The sequence below is a fragment of the Emys orbicularis genome, chromosome 7 (genome assembly GCF_028017835.1).
Source record: "Emys orbicularis isolate rEmyOrb1 chromosome 7, rEmyOrb1.hap1, whole genome shotgun sequence".
NCBI lineage: Eukaryota > Metazoa > Chordata > Testudines > Emydidae > Emys > Emys orbicularis.
This window is the reverse complement of record NC_088689.1, coordinates 74315335-74335130: the sequence shown is the minus strand read 5'-3', so window position 1 is coordinate 74335130 and position 19796 is coordinate 74315335. Positions and strand designations below refer to the sequence as shown.

General features: G+C 50.1%; 1 protein-coding gene across 4 annotated transcripts in view; it reads left to right on the top strand.

Moving 5' to 3' along the window:
* The window catches only part of PAX2 (paired box 2), a 97621-nt gene that overhangs the window by 45591 nt on the left and 32234 nt on the right, over positions 1-19796 (top strand). For 2 of the 4 annotated variants that reach the window (XM_065407228.1, XM_065407229.1), the window contains exon 6: positions 5455-5538. The exons of the other annotated variants lie outside the window; for them this stretch is intronic. In XM_065407228.1, coding sequence (XP_065263300.1) covers positions 5455-5538 — 84 coding nt within the window. The remainder of the gene's footprint in view (positions 1-5454; positions 5539-19796) is intronic. 4 annotated transcript variants of the gene reach the window in all.

Below are 19796 nucleotides of genomic sequence, written 5' to 3'. Positions count from 1 at the left end.
AACTCCCGAGTCAGGCAGAGGTAGCCAGACGGCTGTGAGGTGGGCTCGGCAAGGGATGCTGGCAGCCAGGTGTCCCGCAGGGGAGGACTTGCAGGGGATTGATGGGGGGGCTAGGTGGAGAGTGAATAGGGAAGGGACGCTGTGCGCCCGTTAATCAGAGTCGGGAAGGGGCCAGTCCCTAAAGGCTGCATAGAGATTGCAGGGTCGTCCCCCGACGAGTACTTAGCACTTCTTGTCATTTCAGCCCCTTGTAGACATTCACAGGTGAATCCTCAGCCCTGTTGTGGGGCGGCGGGAGGAGGGGTGTCTACACTGCAATAAAAACCTGAGTCTCAGAGCCCAGGCCAGCTGACTTGGCCTCAGGCTGCGGGGCTATAAAATCCCAGTGTAGACGTTTGGTCTCGGGCTGGAGCCCCGGCTCTGAAACCCACCCCACTCGCAGGGTCCCAGAGCCCACGCAGTCAGCTGACCCGGGCCACCCATGGCCATGCCATGGGGCAGATGTATCCATTGTTACCACCCAGCTGTCCCCAAGGAACTGGGCACAGAGAGGGGAATGGACCAGCTTGAGGCCACAGAGAGCCTTGTCCCCATATCACAGCCATGGTAAGATCCCTGGCTCTTACTCCTGTGCTCCCAGACCTAGGCTGAGCTCCTCTCCCTTCTGTGCACAGCAGGTCCAGCCGGGTATGGCAGCACCACGGCCGTGGGAGAGAGGACACGAAGGCCCCCAGTGAAAAGGTGGCAAGAGCGATTGGCTATTCCCCTCCTCCTCTTCCCTCCTTCCAACAGGATCAGAAGGGGCACATGAGAGAACGGAGAGGCCCTGCTCAGACCCACCGATTCTAATAAAGAAATGAGTGCTGCTCACCTGCTACGGTGATGGGCATTATATACGAGCTAGATGGGCATGTAAGGGGATGGATGGGTGGGTGCATATGGAGGAGATGGATGAATGGATAATCAAAGCACCATTCCCAGTGCCCTCTTGCATCCCTTGGCCTCTTCAGGCTCCCAGGAGGACTTTTGCTCCATATGATAGGCGAGACCACTGTGACCGTTAGAAAACCGTCATGATTAAAGGCAGCTCTTTCTCTCGAGAGCAGGGCGTGGGCAAATTTCTTTTATAGATCCGGATTCTCATTTTGGATTCCTGTTCCAGTGTTGATAATTCCTCCACCGTAACAACGGCAGTGTTTATTTGTACTGGCCTGCGACAATAACAGCAATCAGATCTGCGGTGCTGACAATGGCAGCGATATTATCCACAAGTACTGTCAGCATTAGCAGGGATCATATCGGCGGCGTGTTATTGGCAGGAGCAGCCGTAATGTGTCTAGTATTATTAGTATCAGCAGTAATAAAACCCACAGGGCTGTTAGCATTATCAGCACTAATATCAGCAGTGGTTTTGTGGGAGAGGAGGTGGACGGGTGGTTGTTAGTCTAAGTGGCAATAATACCCAGAGTGCTTCCAGTGTGATATCCCCAGGAGGAGAGAGGCTGAATGCAGTTCAGCGTTTTCCTTCTCTTTTGTAGTCTGACATTTGGATGATTGGAATGATATACATCTAAGTGAGGGAGACAGGGCTGAGTCATTGCAGGGGGTGCAATTGTGCTGTTCCAGGCGGGGTGGTTCTGTCATTGCAGGGGGTGCAATTGTGTTGTTCAAAGTGGAGTGGCTAGGTCGTTGCAGGTGGTGCAATTTTGTTGTTCAAGGTGGGTTGTGTCATTGCAGGTGGTGTGTGTGATTGTGGTGTTCAAGGTGCATCCTGTCATTGCAGTTGGTGTGTTTGTGTTGTTCAAGGTGTGTCCTGTCATTGCGGCAGGGAGGGGCGATTGTGATATTCAAGGTGCATCCTGTCATTGCGGCAGGGGGTGGGGGGGCGTGATTGTGATGTTCAAGGTGCGTCCTGTCATTGCGGCGGCGGGTGTGGGAGGGTGATTGTGATGTTCAAGGTGCGTCCTGTCATTGCGGCAGGGAGGGGTGATTGTGATGTTCAAGATGCGTCCTGTCATTGCATGTGGTATGATTGTGGTGTTCAATCTGTCACATGTGGTTCTTCCTCTCCCCAGGGGAAGAATCATGGGTGTGGCGGAGTGGTTTGGTTTTGGAAAAGGATTTGTTTTGTTTGGTTGTATTGGTTAGTTTGGTGGTTGTTCCCGCCCCTCCCCCCCGTTAACATGGCTCCGTGTTTATGTGAGCAAAGGCCTCTTGAAGATATGTGCCTTGCTCTTAGAGCAGAAAGCAGGGAGGTTTGGGCAGGCCCTTAGCTCCTGGGGGAGTTCAGTCCACAGTCCAGAACTGGCAATCGCTGCACAGATGAGCTTTACCATTATTGTAGAATTCCACTGGGTCAAAAGAGTGGAATTGACGACCACCATGTCCATGCAGGAGCTCTGGGCTCTTACATATCCTGGGCCCATGCCATGAAGATCAGGATGGAGACTTTTGCACGATGACAGGTGTGATGTGTGTGCAGCAGCCTGTGCTTGTGATGTGCTTGAGAAGACTTGCTGCAGCTGGTTGTGTCATTGACGGTGTGGTACAATAGTATTGTTCGAGGCAGCGTGGTTATCTCACTAGCGGAGGTATGGTTGTCATTGCAGGTGATTTGATTGTGTCATTGCTGGCAGCATGGCCACGGTGCTCATGTTGGGGGGCTCTACCATTACTGCTGGTGGGACGGTATAGCTGCATCATTGCTTGCAATTTTGCAGTATTGCAGCTGAAGTGATTGTGTTGTTTGAGGAGGCATGATTGAATCATTCCTGATGGCGTGTTTGTGTCACTGCAGGCAGTGAGGTTGTTCCATTGTAGGCATCATCAGTACATCACTGCAGGCAGTATTGTTGTGTCACTTCCATTGAGGAGGCTGTGTCATTGCAACAGATGTGGTCATTGATTGCAGGTGGTAGGGTTGTACCATCTGGTTGTGATACTGCAGGCAGTGTGGTTGTGTTATTGCAGTGCTGGGATGATGCCATTTCAGTCAGTGTTATCATGTTGTACCATGTTTATTTTGGGAAGTGTAGTTGTGTTGCTCCATCTTCCATGATTGTGGCATTACAGGTAGCGTATTTATGTTGTTGTCTGTAGTGTGATTATCCCATTATCAGTAGTGTGGTTGTATCAGCAAAATGGGAGTGTTTGTGTCATTACAGGGATATGCCTTTGTGCTTTTAAATGTGGTGCTGCAAACAATGTGCTTGTGTCACACCACGAGATTGTATCGCTGCATCTGACGTGTGTTTGTGTGAGTGCAGTTGGATGAGTTTGTGTCTTTGTGTGTGGTTGTGTTAAAGACAACTGAGTGTGCAGGGTCACTGCAGGTGAAGCCTGGCAACATTGTCTGTGGTGTGGTGGTGTCGTTTCATGCTGTGCTTCCGTGTCAACCCAGAGGGGTGTTTGCATTATTCTGTATGATTGCTTTGTTGCAGGTGAATGGTTGTGTTCGTGGCACTGCAGATGGGTGTAGTTGTGTTGCCTCATGCGATAGCCATGTGTTCTTATTGTCGCAGGTGGGTGTTGGATGTGTCACTTTTGGCTAATCTGGTTGTGTGTGAGGTGTGGTTGTGTTGTTTCGTGCTGTGATTTTATCCCCGTCCCTATTATTGTGTTGTTTCAGGCAGCGTGGCTGTGCCTGCCCATGGCCGTGTTGTATCCCTGTAGGCAGCAGTGTCTGTGCTGAACCTACAGTGTGGCTGTGTCAATGCAGGCAAGTGTAGTTAACAGCTCCCTCATGCACCAGATGAAGTTGTAGCTCCAAGAGGCAGTTTGTTGTCTGTGAAGCCCCCTCGTCCTGACGCTGGTGAGACTCCCAACAGCAAGAGATTAGAATGTAGAAATGAGCGACAGCTGCCAGTCGCCCCGCACCTCTCTGAGTGAACTGCGGAAGGCTGGCCAGAGAGGGCAGAGCGTGCATGGAAGAAGAGAGGAGGAAGAGGTGATGGCAGAACAAGGCATAAAAGCAGCACAACACTGATGAAAAGGGGCAGAATTAGCAGGTGCCAGCGTGGCTGTGCCAGAAATATGGGTTGTGATTGCATGAGGTCTGTCTGTAAGCAAAAGAGACAGCCAGCCTGAGTGTGTGTGTGTGTGTGTGTATGTGTGTGCGCGCGTGCGCTAGGGATGGTGGGGAGGTGTGTGATGGATGTGCCGCTGCTGAGCAGAATTGTAGGTAAGACAGTTAAAAGAGTGCATCACAGAAGGCTGGTTAGGCAGAACACATGCAAAGCTGGAGTTGCTGTTTAGTTTGCCATGGATCAGTAATACTGAGGACAAGCAGATCTGTCCTGATGTGTGTGTGTGTGTGTGTGTGTGTGTGTGTGTGTGTGTGTGTGTACCTCTCTGCATTTGTATTTGTAGCTGCAAGAACATATGTGTATTTGTTTGTTATGTTTGTGTGTGTTAGTGTGACTGGTTTCCACTTGTCTGTACATCTGTCCTTGGTAGAGTGCCACTTGTGTATTTGGATTTTTGTGCATGTTGTGTGAGCACTGTGCATGTTAATCTGTGCATTGTGAGTATAGGCATGTTGTACATTTCTGTGAATGCTGTATCTGTGTGCATATTTTGAGTGTATTTGCGTGAATGCTGTGTAGTTTTGTGTTTTGTAGATTTGTGTGAGTATTGTGCATTGTTGTGTATATCTGGATTTATGTTAGTGTTGTCTGAATATATATTTTGTGAACGGGGTGTGCTTGTGTGTATATTTTTATGTATGTGGGTGGGTGCTATGTACTTGTATGTGTTTGGGGGGTTGTGTATTTGTGTGTATATTAGGTATAGGTGTACTTGTGCAAGAGTTGGGCATTTGTGTGCATATTTGTGTGCGTGTTGTGTATTTGTGTGTTAACATCAGTGGATGTGCGTTCAGGTTGACAAGTTGCTGTCAGAGCCTTGCGCACATGAAGTTATTACCCTAAAGAGGGCAGGCATTCTTTGTTGCTCTGAGCTGCAAGGTATACACAGTGTTTGAAGGGGCGAGGGGGGCGCAAGGGGTTGCAGCCCCAGCAAAAAGAGAAATTTAACAATCAAACCAGCTTGCTGAGGGGCTTTAGCCCAATCTTACCACAGCTGCAGCTCCAGGATTCTAACAGACCCCCACCCCATTTTTCAGACCGCTTCCAGCCTTGTGTATACAGAAAGCTGGAGCTGGGGGTAGCAACTGGCTCTTGTGGAGTTGTGTTGGTAGAGCTCAGGAGACCTGGACACAGGGGATTGCATGTGTCCATGGTGGAAGAACTCTGGAGACCCCCTCCTCTGTCTGTGTCTCTGAGGGTGAGTTCCCATTGACATGTCCAATGGGAATCACACAGCTAAAACTCATTGCAATGCTTCAGAAAAGCACCTTCCCGGGTCCACCTCGTGTGTCCTCTGTGTGTGTTTCATCCCAGATCTCTTGTTGGCCATCTGTCTCTTGGGGTCTCAGGGTCTTTCTGTCTGTTGCAGTCCAGGTATACACTGGTGCTGTCTGCATGCAAAGAGGTGGATGTTTGAATCTATTCTGGACTTTGAGTGGGATGGGGGCCAGGGGTAACATGGTGGTTGGAGTCAGGGCTAAGAAGGTGAGGAGGGATGGGAGAGCAGTGGTGGAAATGGGGGGTAGCATGGCAATGGGGCACCGGGTGATATTGTGACAAGGCTCAGCAGTAACATGGCAGTGCAATGCGGGGCTGATGTTGTGTTGGGGATCAGGGGTTATATGGCAATGCGTGGCAGGATGATGCAATGAGATCAGGAGTAACATGGCAATGGGGAACTGGGGTAACATGGCAATGGGGCGCTGGGTGGTGATGTGACAAGGATCAGTGATAACATGGCAATGGGGTACAGGGGGGAGGCTGCGATGGGGCATGGGGCTAACATGGCAATGGGGTGCAGGGGTGATGTTGTAACATGGCGATGGGGCACAAGGGTGAAGTTGTGATGGCATCAGGGAAACATGGCAGTGGGGATCGGGGGTTATGTTGCAATGAGGCAAATGAGAACGTGGGATAACCTGGCGATGCCCCAGTTTGATGTAACATTAAAGTACAGTCGGGGTAACAGCACTGAAGGTCAGTTTGACGTGGCAAAGGAGAACAGGAGTAACATAGTGATGAAGCTCTAAAGTAGCAAACCTGGATCTGTGTAACATGGCAATAGGATCCAAGGCTACATAGTGACAGGTCCAAATCACAGTGATGGGGATCTGTTGTAGCGTGGGGTTAGAGAATCAGGGTAGCCTAGTGACTCGGATTGGTGGTGTTAGAAGATCAGGGTAGCCTAGTGACTCGGATTGGTGGTGTTAGAGGATCAGGGTAGCCTAGTGACTCGGACTGGTGGTGTTAGAGGATCAGGGTAGCCTAGTGACTCGGACTGGTGGTGTTAGAGGATCAGGGTAGCCTAGTGACTCGGACTGGTGGTGTTAGAGGATCAGGGTAGCCTAGTGACTCGGACTGGTGGTGTTAGAGGATCAGGGTAGCCTAGTGACTCGGACTGGTGGTGTTAGAGGATCAGGGTAGCCTAGTGACTCGGACTGGTGGTGTTAGAGGATCAGGGTAGCCTAGTGACTCGGACTGGTGGTGTTAGAGGATCAGGGTAGCCTAGTGACTCGGACTGGTGGTGTTAGAGGATCAGGGTAGCCTAGTGACTCGGACTGGTGGTGTTAGAGGATCAGGGTAGCCTAGTGACTCGGACTGGTGGTGTTAGAGGATCAGGGTAGCCTAGTGACTCGGATTGGTGGTGTTAGAAGATCAGGGTAGCCTAGTGACTCGGATTGGTGGTGTTAGAGGATCAGGGTAGCCTAGTGACTCGGATTGGTGGTGTTAGAGGATCAGGGTAGCCTAGTGACTCGGACTGGTGGTGTTAGAGGATCAGGGTAGCCTAGTGACTCGGATTGGTGGTGTTAGAGGATCAGGGTAGCCTAGTGACTCGGACTGGTGGTGTTAGAGGATCAGGGTAGCCTAGTGACTCGGACTGGTGGTGTTAGAGGATCAGGGTAGCCTAGTGACTCGGATTGGCTGTATCACAATGATGGGGGCTCAGTTGTATCGTGGTGGTAGCATTGGGGTACACTGTAATGGGGACTGGTAGCATCTCAGTGATGCGGAGCAGCAATACCATGGGCGGGGTGGAGAATCAGGAGTAATGGGGTTAACACCATGATAACACCGGGGGTATCACCATGATGGAGGTCATGTACCATGATGATGGGGCAGGTAGGGGCACTATTGCCAGCAGCTGGAAAAACAAAGAACCTACTGGGCAATAAAACAAAAACAAAGGCAACTTGGAAGCACCTGACAGCCACAATTCATCACAGCCCAAGTTTTTTTTTTTTTTTTTTTTCATGTTCCCATTATATTTGTTTGTAAAAGTGGAAATCAATTTTGAAGGTAATTTTCTGGAAAGAATGGAAGGGAGGTGGGAGGGCCGGATAAGGCAGAGATGGCAAAAGGGAAAAAAAATTTAGGCCAGGCACAGCCCAGGGGCAGCTCTTGGCAAGGTGAAAGAAAATTGCATATTCAATCTCCATCCATGAATCTCCCTCACTGCCCGCCTCCTGCTCAAAAACAATGAAGGCTTTCTCCCCTATGCCATGCAGCGTCCAAGTACCCGCGCTCACTTTAACTTCAGGGTCATTAATTCACCTGATTATTGCAGGAGAAGAGAAGGCTGCAGCAGCACCCGTTCTAAAGCCCTCCCTTAAAAACAACTATCCTTTGATTAGTCGGGGGTGGGGTGAGATAATGTGTTGTCTTGGACTAGAGCTGTACATGTTTGAAATGGGGGGTGAGGTGCAGCGGGCAAGCCGTCCGGGTTGTGGCCAGGAGGGTTGGAGAGCAAGCCTGGTTGCATAGCTTTGTTGTGGTGTGATTGCGAATTAAAAGTAGCATGTTCCACTCTGCAGTTACCTTTGGGGAGGGGAGGTGCACAGCAGTGTGTGTGTGTTTAGGGGGGTGGTATGTGAACGCTGCTTCTTCAGCAGCCCAGCCGCAGTGTCACCGTGCGAGGTGACATTTGAATTTACAATTCCGCTGAGAAAAGCCATTAATTCACAAATTAACATTTCTCCCTCTCTCTAGCTCTCTCTCTCTCTCTCTCTCCCTCTCTCTCTATCTCACATGGATGTGCAAGCAATTGAAAAGACAAAGGAAATAGCCTTAAGGAAGAGACTTTACTGCTAGTCTGTCTGTGCAGAGATTGCTACCACTGCTTCTAGACAGATAAACCAATTACCTGAGCTGCTCTGTGCATGGCAGCCTGCTATTACCTCCCTTTGTAGAGCTGAATCCTTTGCCGGATTACGCTGTGTGTATCTCATTAATGTAAACCAGCAAGACACTGGGTACTGCCCCCCTTCATTCTTTGCAGCTGGAGGGGGTAGGATGGGGAGTGAGGGGCAGGTAGGATGTATCTGGCAGTGGGTAGGGTCTGGGCCTCTGACTTTGCTGGCCTGAAGAAGGTTGAGTCTTGGGAGTGTATGCCAACAGCCATGGTCAGCCTATCACAGCGTCAGTGTCTGACTCGGACAGTCCCACCACACATACACCCCTAGGTGTACATATGTAGGCAGATGCACAGGTATGCACAGGCCTTTGTTGATGCACATACACGGGGTAGCCAGACAGAGATACACACGTGTACAGCTGTACATGCTGGGGCTTATACACAAATAGGCGTGTGGTGTGACTGTAAACATATGTATGTACCGGGCCACGTTCATCTCTGTCGCAACCCCACTGACGTCAGTGGAGTGATGCCCAGGGTGAATTTGGCCCATAGAGACATGTAACTAGGCTTGGCAGAATTCAACTTTTATTTTTTTTTATAATTTCAATGGATAACATCGTTTATTTTTAAGCATTTTTTCCAATTTTGATCTATTTAAATTTCCACAGTTGCAGAAAATTGGGGAGAGGGGGCAGATAATAATTATTTAATGACCATCAACATCACGTCAAAGTATACAAAGGAAATAGCCTTAACCTCTAAGAAGTTCTCAAGCAGCATTTTTCTTACTTTGCCTCGCTGTAAATTTCAGTTATCAGTGGAAATATTGTTTCATCAGTTTGCACGTGTACAGTGACATCAATGTTCATAGACCTTCACCAGTGAAAACGGAACCCTTCCAAGCCTACATGTAACGTACAATGGCAAAGGCTATTTATGTGGGTCCACTATCATTCTCTCGTCCCTGTATGTCACACTCATTCGCATGCACATTGTCACCCTTGCCCCCCACACTTTCACACCTGTTATGTATGCAATGCGCACACACATGTGCGCCCACTCACGCCGGCACCCATGCTGCTTCTCTTGCACAAATGCTGAGGTGACAGTTACATTTTCAAGTCATGTCACTCCTCCCTTCAGAAACTTTGCACACCAGCCCAGCAGTCATGTCCCCTTGGGGGCGATGAATCTAGGAGCACACTAAGTTAGCTCAGCCCTTTATTCTCCTGTTCACACACATAGGTATGTTTGGGGCAGAGGACCCCCCTGCAATATGGTTTCTGTAGAGGCCTGCATGTCTTTCCATGCTCTCAGACTACTAAAGTCATGTGCACAGAACCGGATGGAGCTCATGGCCAACAGTCCCCCTCTGCACCCCCCTAGGGCTTGGTAAATTTTAGTTCCCGTCATTTCCATAGAGGGTGTAGATGGGGGGTGGGGGGAGTTCAGAGATCTCCAGGCTGGGGAAAGAGGACCAGGGATGTTCAGTCCCCAGAGGAAGGTGAATATTGAAAGCATAATCTCCAGCTGGGGTGTCCTCAAGAGTCATGGGATATGCATCTCTCCCCGCCTTCTCCCTGTGCGTGGAGAACGTGCTGTGGGTCCCACACTCTCTTTGACTTCGCTCTTGAAATGTGACTGAAAACTCATCTCCTTTCTGGAGAGCTCTTGCCTCTCCCACATCCCTGTGCACCGCCCCCCCCGCCCCCCCCCCCCCCGGTGCATGGCACATGGGCGGGGAACGGCATCCCACGGCCAGGCGCTGGAAGACGGATCACAATCAGCGAGGGAATCGGCAGGCAGCGCCGGTAATTCAAACCGTCCTGACCGTTCAGTGAACCCGAACCTGCTGACCTTGACGGCAGTAGACAACGGCGGCCTCAGAAATCCCAACCTTTACGGAGGCGTCGGTGGAGGATGGCTCGTGTTCTCTCTCCTCGACCACATCCAAGCAGCTCTGGGGCCTGACAGTCAATCCCCCGTGAGCCGATTCGCTCCTAATTTGGCCGTCTCTGTGCTCCCAAGCCCACGGTGGAGATGACGTAACATTAAGCGTTGTTTGTTGCCTGCAGATGGAAACCGCCCCTCCAGAGGCAAGTCTTCATCTGCTAAGGGAACGCACTGAGCACCTTGTTCTCGGTTTGAGCCGGGGAAATCCCCCGCCTCCCTCGAAGATGGGGATTTTAGAAAGGCTGGTGTTATTTGAAAGAAGAGCAGGAGCTCTTTGCTTGTCTGGGGACGGCATCAGATCCTCCAGCTGCGTTTCACTTGATCCCGGGGGAGGCGGGGAGATCTCACTTAGCGATTAGCCCACTACGAGCGGAGCAGAGGGGGGAAGGTGATTGGAGATGGGAGAGAGAGAAGGCGCTCTGGCTGAATTGTGCCACAGGAACTTGCGTTCAAGAAAGCGCAGTTTATGAAGTTTTAATTCACCTCTCAGGGAACATTGGATCCCCTCCAAACGCCGGCATTGCTGCCAAACGGCTCCTGGAACAGACGCGCCTGCTGGCTGGGTCAGCCTATCGAGGCTGGGGCGAGGTTATGATCCTGTGCATCGAGGACGTCTCCAGTAGGACCCCGGGGATGAACTACCTGCCTGTCTAATCTGCCTATAATTCTTCAAACCTCATTCTCATCTATAGGAAAACCCATTGGCACTGTTCTGGCAGCTTCAAGTGGGTCCCTATGTAATTTGTGCCCACTTTAAGGCTGCCATAGTGGTGTAAAGGGAGGGGCCTTAGTGTCAAGGAGAATAAAGGCCTCAGTAATTGCCTCTGTCCACCTTCTTACTGGTCTCTCTCGCTCTCCCTCCATGCATCTCTCTGCCGAGATGTGTTGCGTGCCGAGCTCCATGGGCTGTAGGGGTTGGTTCTCCCACTTCCCCCAAGCCGGGCGGGAAGGAAAGAGCCTGCGGGGGCTGAGAGTGCAGGGGGTAGGGTGACCAGATGTCCCGATTTTATAGGGACAGTCCCAATATTGGGGGCTTTTTCTTATATAGGCTCCTATTACCCCCCGCCCCCGTCCCGATTTTTCACACTTGCTGTCTGGTCACCCTAGCGGGGGGTGTTTTTTGGTTCAGGGAGGCAGCCCAGGCCGGGCTGAGGAGCTTCCCTTCTCCCCCCCATGCTGTGTTTGTCAGCAGCTCACAGGTGTCGTACAACTGCTGAGGCAGAGAATTTCCATGGGCGCAGCTGGTGGGCCGAGCAAGGGGGTCTGCATGTCTCCCTGGGACAGGCTCCTAATGAAGTGTCTTCAGTAAGCACTTAATTAAACTTTAACGTGACACCAATTGCACATGAAACACGCGCCAGGCTCTGGAGGACCTGCTACCCTCCCGGAGACGCTTCTCCACAGTCAATGGCGTTGCAGAAGGTCGCACAACATTTCCATAACTGGGCTCCCAGAGGAGTGAAGGCTTTTGTGGCTGCCCACAACACTGGGCTGGGGGGAAAAGGTAGGAAGTTCTAGAGAGACAGGCCACAAGCACAGAGTTTGACCCTTCATCCAGATCTGAACTTTCCCATATTTTGGAAGGATTTGGTTGAGTCCCATCTGCTTTCACCTCTATGACACTGGGTGCATCTTAGCCTCCCAGTGGGAGAAATAAATATCCTGTAAGGCCTTAAAGGTCTTTCAAGTTCTTTTCTGCCCTGCTCCGTTGTGTATCTGGAACTGTTTTGCTAATGATGAGCAGGCCTCATGTTGCTGTAAGGGACTGTTTTTCATCACTTTCATTTTACATTGATATGGCACCTTTCATTCAGGAGGATCCCAAAGCGCTTTCCCAGCAAGTTACAGGAGTTACAGGGAACTAGGGTACAGTGACACTCTGTTTATATGGTACTGAAGTAGAGTGCACATCCCAGATAGCTGCAGTGTATTATAGCATTGCATGCAGACAGTATTTCAGTGCGTTGCACTTTTCTGTGACCTTTCTGTCACAGTTCAGTTGCTTAGTGAGAGAAAAAAACAGGCTGTTTTGGAAAGTTTCACTGTATAGGAACCACTTTAGTCCTCACTGAAATGCAACTAAGTCTGGGGTGGAGCACAGCTGTTACTGAACAGTGTAGAGCAATGACACAGCAGTTTAGGAAGGAGACTGCCGAGTCCAATTGAAACTGCATGGGGGATTTAGCTAGGCAGTGTGTAATCACTCAGGTTGGAATTTGTCAGGCCAGCCAGGTTAATGTCTGCACTCTTGCAAAAAGTGCCATGGGAATTTTAACGACTCAGAGTGATCAGAGCCTTTGTTTTATGGCACATCAAAAAGATGGCAGCCTCTAACAACACCCCCTCCGGGGCACTGGTTCACTGCTGACTCAGAAGAGTGTCCAATAAAATGATTCACTGGCACCCGGCTCAGGACTGGAGTGTGCGTTTGCCCCTGCTGGTGTGTACGTGGGGAAAAGGGAGAATGATGGGGATGGGGCAAAAGGACGGGGATGTGTGGGCTCTGAGGTGACCCAGGGTAGGATGATGTAGAGGGAATGGGGTCTGGGATGGAGTGAGAGCAGAACGGAACAGATAGGGGAGAGGAAGTAAGGAGTATTTTATTGGGCGGAGAGGATGGGTGAGACCAATAAAATCTGGGGAGTGCATAGAGCTGCCTGGGGCTTGAGTCAGGTCAATTGAGTTCAGGCAGCCAACAGCTAAATCAGGCGCCAGCGCCCTGACCGGGAACCCGAGCCTCTCAAGAAGCAGGGAGACGGGGTTGCACGGGTACCGCCGTCCCCTCCTCATCTTTATTGGTTCCAGTAATGGTGTTGATTTGCATGTCAGGCAAAGCGCTGCTTGGAAAAAAAAAATCCCTCTGAGCGTGGCAGTGTCAGCGCTCGCTGTTGTTCGACAGTGTAAAATTAAATTAATAAAGCCCCCAACACAGGAAAACATAACAGGAAATTAATGGCCTTTACTGTCGGTCTGATGCAGTCATTTGCAACCCTGCTTTCCGCACCAAAGGCTTCATAAATGCAAGCAGTTTCTCTAAACAAGCATAGTTAGGGCTGCATGCAATGTAATTTTTTGCCTTGCTTGTGTCCTTTTGAGCTAACAAAAGCCACCATTTTTTATAAACTCACCAAGGGGATCCTCAGCAGGTCCAGCACCATGACACACAGGCTCAAGATCTGAAGGGAGAGAGCCGTACCCCATGACAAAGCCAAGTAGGTCTTCTGTCCTGGGAGACGGAGCTGCAGTAGCCCTGTTTGCTCTGCATTAGCTAGGCAGCAGCATTCTCCCTGCCGGCTCCGTGCTAGAGGAAATGTGTGCACCAGCTGGGGAGAGGATTGGAGGGCCAGATCCTCAACTGGCATAAATCAGCATCGCTCCATTGAAATGAATGGAGCTACACTGACTTATACCAGTCGGGGGGGTTGGCCCATTTTGTAGTACCATTGCTGCTGCTCCACTGATATAAACAAGGCAAATACGCACACCAATGACAGCTGCATTTCTATCTTCTAAAGGGTCAAACCCAACACAGCAAGAGTTACTGGATTCACATTCTGTTTTCAGTGACACTGGTATAAACCCAGAGTGACTCCACTGAGGTAACTGGAGTCATTGCAGGTTTACTACAGCAGAATTGAGAGCAGAATTTGCCCAGTCGGCTCCAATACAGCGCACAGAGCCATCATGCTGCACTGGATACACATAAGCCAGCCACCAGTACACCCTACACCAGGGATAGGCAACCTATGGCACCTGTGCTGAAGGCTGCATGCGAGCTGATTTTCAGTGGCACTCACACTGCCCAGTTCCTGGCCACTGGTCCGGGGGGCTCTGCATTTTAATTTAATTTTAAATGAAGCTTCTTAAACATTTAAAAAACCTTATCTACTTTTCATACAACAATAGTTTAGTTATATATTATAGACTTATAGAAAGAGACCTTCTAAAAACGTTAACATGTATTACTGGCACGCAAAACCTTAAATTAGAGTGAATAAATGAAGTCTCGGCACATTACTTCTGAAAGGTTGCCGACCCCTGCCCTACACTGAAATAGCACAGCCACAACCACCAACACTACACATCAGCATGTGCATGCTCATTCAAACACAGCCATGTAGCATGGTTATACATGTTGCACATGTGCATATGGCAGCTGTGTGCATGCTGACACAAAAGTGCCTTTACTCATGCACACTACAGCTGTATTCAGTACAGATGAGCATGCTCACTCACAGCCTCGGGCATACAACCAGACACAGAGACCGTGTTCAATACCTGTAGTGTCCCACAAACCCTGTGCTGAATTTGAATTTGTACATTTGCAAACTGTATGGATTGCATATTATTTGTGCATGCACACACCCACTTCATTAAATGCACATTTGCATACTCCATAATAATCCAATGCACATTTGCCCACAGACCTTAATACATATGCATTTGCACACCTAAACATGACATTAACTGCATGCTATTTGTATGCGCAGACTTCATCCAATGCACATTTGCACACTCACACAATATTAAATGCAACTTAGCCTGCACAATTAAGAGTAAGTTTGCACCTCCTGTATTAAATGCCCAATGCACATACCACATTATCCATTCTGTACCCAGGCACATATGTGTATATGCAGTCTTCCTCACTCATAGATTCATAATCCTAGCTATACATTGATGCCAGAACACACGACCTTGCTGCCCTTCGTCCCTCCACCTGTCCAGATACACAGCAAATGTGCTCAGTTTGTATGCTGATTGGTGATAGAGATCCCTAGTTACAAACTGACATAGGTTTGTTGACGTGGGGTTTGCATAAAGAGGTTCAGACACATAGGTTTACCCGATGCATATGGACATGGGGGTTTGAATACATATTTGGTTCTTGAAGGCTAATATCCTACCAAGCTGCTATCCCCCGACCCACTATCCCTGCTACATCCCCCACTACCTCAATATCCTTAACACACCCCTTCACCACCTCATTACCCACTGCACCTTCCTGGCACCCTTCATACCTTGCTCCCATCCCAGTGAGCTCCTTCCCAGCTGAATCCCTGCCCTTCCCTTCCACCCTGTCCAGGGCCGGCTCCAGGCACCAGCTTAACAAGCAGGTGCTTGGGGCGGCCAAGGGAGAGGGGCGGCACCTGTGGCAATTCGGGGGCGGCAGGTCCCTCACTCCCTCTAGGAGCGAAGGACCTGCCGCTGAACTGCCGCCGCCGATAGCGGCTTTTTTTTTTTTTTCCAATTGCCGCCGCCGATTGCGATCGCGGCTTTTTTTTTTTTTTTTTTTTGCTTGGGGCGACAGAAATGCTGGAGCCGGCCCTGACCCTGTCTGCTCCAATATCCTCAGTCAAAGCCCCATGTGTTTTGGCAGCCCTGCTCGACATAGAATTGACTCACCCAGAGATGGTGGTACCCTAAATGTAGGGCAGAGCCCTCTGTGGGGAGCTGTGACCCCAATATTTCAGCCTCCCCTGCTGGGTGGGCCCAGAGAGCGGCACAGGCAAGATCAGATTGGCGCTGTTGCTTTCTGCCCCCGCCATGGGTAAAGGCCTCCTCAGGCGTCACAAAGGCTTAGTATTGATATAAGCATCGGGGGCCAAACTGAGGTGTTTGGAAATTCAGGAGCTGTCAGACTGTATCAGGCCACAGGCCCACCTCCTCCAATATCCTGTCAGTGGCCAGCACCGGATGCGTCAGAGGGAGGTGGAAGAACTCTGCAGTGGGCAGAGATGGAGTGATATGTCCTGCTGTGTTTCCTCCTGGCCTCCCATATCAAAGACTGGACTGAACCCTGAAGTAGGAGGTTTAATCTCCCTTCCAGAACTGGGGGTTTGCTTCATCCCCGGGAGAGCTGCCCTAGGCCTTTGGAGCAAAGCTCTTTGGGCCCGTGCTGAATGCAGTGAGAGCAAGGGGGTGTGCAGAGCTGGCTGCCGTGAATGACAAGCGCTGCGTATTGATCGCGTTCTGAACTCGGCCCAGCCGATGGAAGGTAATTAATGACTCCATTTGCCTCAGTACTGAGGCGAACAATTGAGTTTGAAACTGCTACAACTGGCAGTGCTGTGAAAGCCCCCTCAGGGGATGTCCAGGAAAGATACCTGACAGGCCCTGGCTGCACTGGGACCCAGCAATACATCAGAGGGGGAAAAAGAGAAGGGGAAAAGGAAGAAGGGAAAGAGCAGTGTTGCTGTAAGGGGACAGGAGTGTGTGGTTAGAACAGAGCCGAGGCAGCGGTCAGACAGAGGGCCAGGGTAGGGTGACCAGACAGCAAGTGTGAAAAATTGGGACGGGGGTGGAGGGAAATAGGCACCTAGATAAGACAAAGTCCCAAATATCGGGACTGTCCCTATAAAATTAGGACATCTGGTCATCCTAGGCCAGGGTAGCGCTGGGACAGACAGATGGGAGGGGACCACCCCCAGATTGACAAAGCTGGGGAAGAGGGACAGCGTTTCTGCCGCAGTTTCGCTTACCCAGATGCATTCCCCTCTGCATTTCTGATGAGTGTTGCTGTCACCAGGCAGGTGTCCACAGGTCAGACCCATCCATTTTTGTTATGAGTGTGAATATTATTGGTAACGCCACCTGCTAGGCGCTATACAAACACACAGTGAGAGAGTCCCTGCTCCAAAGAGAGCACAGTGTGAGTGTTATGTCATTTGTATGGATGTTTTCATGAGAGACGTAAGTGTTTCTGTGTCACCTGTAGGGCTGTTTCTATGATACAGGGGTGTCCCTGTGTCACCTGTAATATGGAAACACATTGAACTGTAGGGCTGTTTCTGTGACATCCTGGAATGTCCTTGTGTCACCTGTCAGCATGTTTCCATGTTACCTGTACGGCTATTTCTGTGACACCCATGGGGGTGTTTCTGTGTCACTTGGCAGTGTGTTTCCATGTTACCTGTTGGGGTATTTCTGTCACACACACACACAGGGGTGTTGATGTGTCTCCTGTCAGGCGGTTATGCCAGTTGTGCAATTTTTCGGGTTCTTCTGGCAGCCCGTTGGGAGCAGATGTCGTTCCCATTATGTGTGTAGGATTGGTTCTGATTGTACTGTTCATACTCTGTTGTAAGAAAGATTGTGACTGAGGTCCATGGTCCAGCTCTCAAGCTGTTCGTGCAGGCCTTCCCAATCCAACATGGGTGCCCTGTGTCACTGGGCTGGTGGGGTCCCTGGGCGAGGCACGAATGGGGGGTTCTCTTGCCAATCCCAAAAGTGTTGCCAAGTTACCTGACTGGGTACTCTCTTGCCTGTCACCTGTCCAATAATCCTACCTACAGCCTCACTTCATCATAATAACGCCCTGCTCTGTCATTCCTTCCTTTCTACCAAACCTAACAGTGGTCCCTCCCCAGCTGAACCCTGTCTCTTCTCAGAATCTCCCTGCTTCCCCTGAGCCGTCCCCATGACTCTCGCCCTCCTCCATGAGCCCTCCCACCCCCAGAAGATCTCTCACCCCGTGAGCTCTTCTCCTTGCCCTTCCTCCTTCTAAACAGCCCCAGGGTCTTTCTCCAGCATACTCTACTCCTGAGCCACCCCCTTGGACCCCCCCTCTTCTGTCTCACTCCCTACAGTCCCCCCTTGCCCATCACGATACTCATTCTCCACAGGATCTCCTCCCCTTTCCCACCCCGTACTCTTTCCCCTGAATCCTCCCTTCACTCTGACCCAGTGTCTGCCATTGCTCTGATGGAGGGAGGGGCGACTGATGACATCATAGAATATCAGGGTTGGAAGGGACCTCAGGAGGTCATCTAGTCCAACCCGCTGCTCAAAGCAGGACCGATCCCCAGACAGATTTTTGCCACAGGTCCCTCAATGGCCCCCTCAAGGATTGAACTCACAACCCTGGGTTTAGCAGGCCAATGCTCAAACCACTGAGCTATCCCTCCCCCATCCCCCATCCCTTCTCTATAGTGTCCCTCTCCTCTGTTTCTCTCCCACCCACGGTGCTGTCAACCCTGGGGATTTTATAACAATTCTCATGACATTTGGTGTTTTCTCTAAGGCCCCAGCTCCTGGAGTCATTTGATTAGGTGAGACTCTCAGCTCTTTTTTTCTAAAAACAGAAGTAAATTTCTAGCCCTTGTGGTTGCAGTTGAAAAGGAAACCTGACAGGGTCTGACGGCAGCAGGCAAACACAAAGAATTATAGAACCCCCTTTATGGTCACATGATTTTTGAGACGATCTCATGATTTTTGGGGGCCAAACTCATAATGGAACTCTGTGAGCTGGCGACACTCCACCTGGAAATCGCCAAATCTTTGACCTTCCCTGTTCATAAACCACCTCTCAGGGGCAGTGTAGGGAACTCAAAGCACTGTACTGTAGGGGTCCTGCTTCCTTGTGTGTATAACAACACACAAAGCATGTGGCAGGTTTTTGAATGTATTTATCCTGTGAAGCAGGGAGGTGGTATGATCCCCATTTTACAGATGGGAACTGAGACAAAGCGAGGCTTGATAACTTACCCCAGGTCACACAGAGCAGGGAATTAAACCTGGTTCTCCCAAGCCCTAGGCTACAGAACCATCCTTCTTACCCCTAGGAGAGTTTAGGAGATGACCCTAGGCCAGACCAGCCTTCGCTCCTCCCTCCTGCGCTGTGTTCCTCATCTCTCGTACATTTTAAGGCTAGTGGGGGCCATTCTGATTGGCTACTCTGACCTCCTGTTTAGCCCAGGCTAGAGATCCTCACCCAGCAATTGTTGCACCAAGCCCATAACTCCTCTTTGAGCTAGATCATTCTCTGTGTCTCTTTCTCTTTATAACTTTCCTTATGTCCCTGGCATAAATCCCTTTTCCCATCTAGTCCCTCCTCCTCTCTCTTGCTTTGGGCCTTCCCTCCCTCCCTTCTCCCATTCTCATCCTTTGCTCCCTCTCTTGGGGACTGTGCAGGCCCTGTCTTATCACCAGGTCTTGAGTTTACCAACAAAAATAATAAATAAATAAATAAATAAAAAGGTCAGTGAGCAGAGCAGCAATAACCCCTAAAAACAGTACTATCAGTGGGACATGATTGATCAATTGAATTCCATAGCAGCTGAAAAATGTGGGATTAAGTAGTGTATTATACGCACAATGAGTTGAGGCATGATGTTCATTTCAAGTTCATTTCGCCAGCCCTCTGCCACCAGATCAGGCAATCAATAGAGGCAGCAGATATCATATATCACCTCTCTCCGTGCTGGGGAGAGAGCACCATAATCTCTCGCAAATTTAGAGTGACAGATTTGTCAAGATCTGAAGGGCCCCTGAATAAATGAAGGAAAAGAGACTCCTGCAGCAACTTAAGAAAGCTCCTACACACACAAGCCTGGCCAGTGCCTGTGCACATACACACAGAGATGTTGGAGACACACGCGCAGAATCATAGCAGACACACAAATGTACACGCATAAATTGCAAATGCACGTGCACACAAACACACGTAAACAGCCAAGCAGAGAAACAGAGAGGGTGAAATCTGGCCCCACAGAAGTCAGTGGGAGCTTTGCCACCTAGATATACCATGGATATGCAGACACACTGGCATGCAAACACACAAATAACTGAAATAATAGGTACACGTAGAGATGCAAGCCCTCATAGGCCTAGAATCACACATT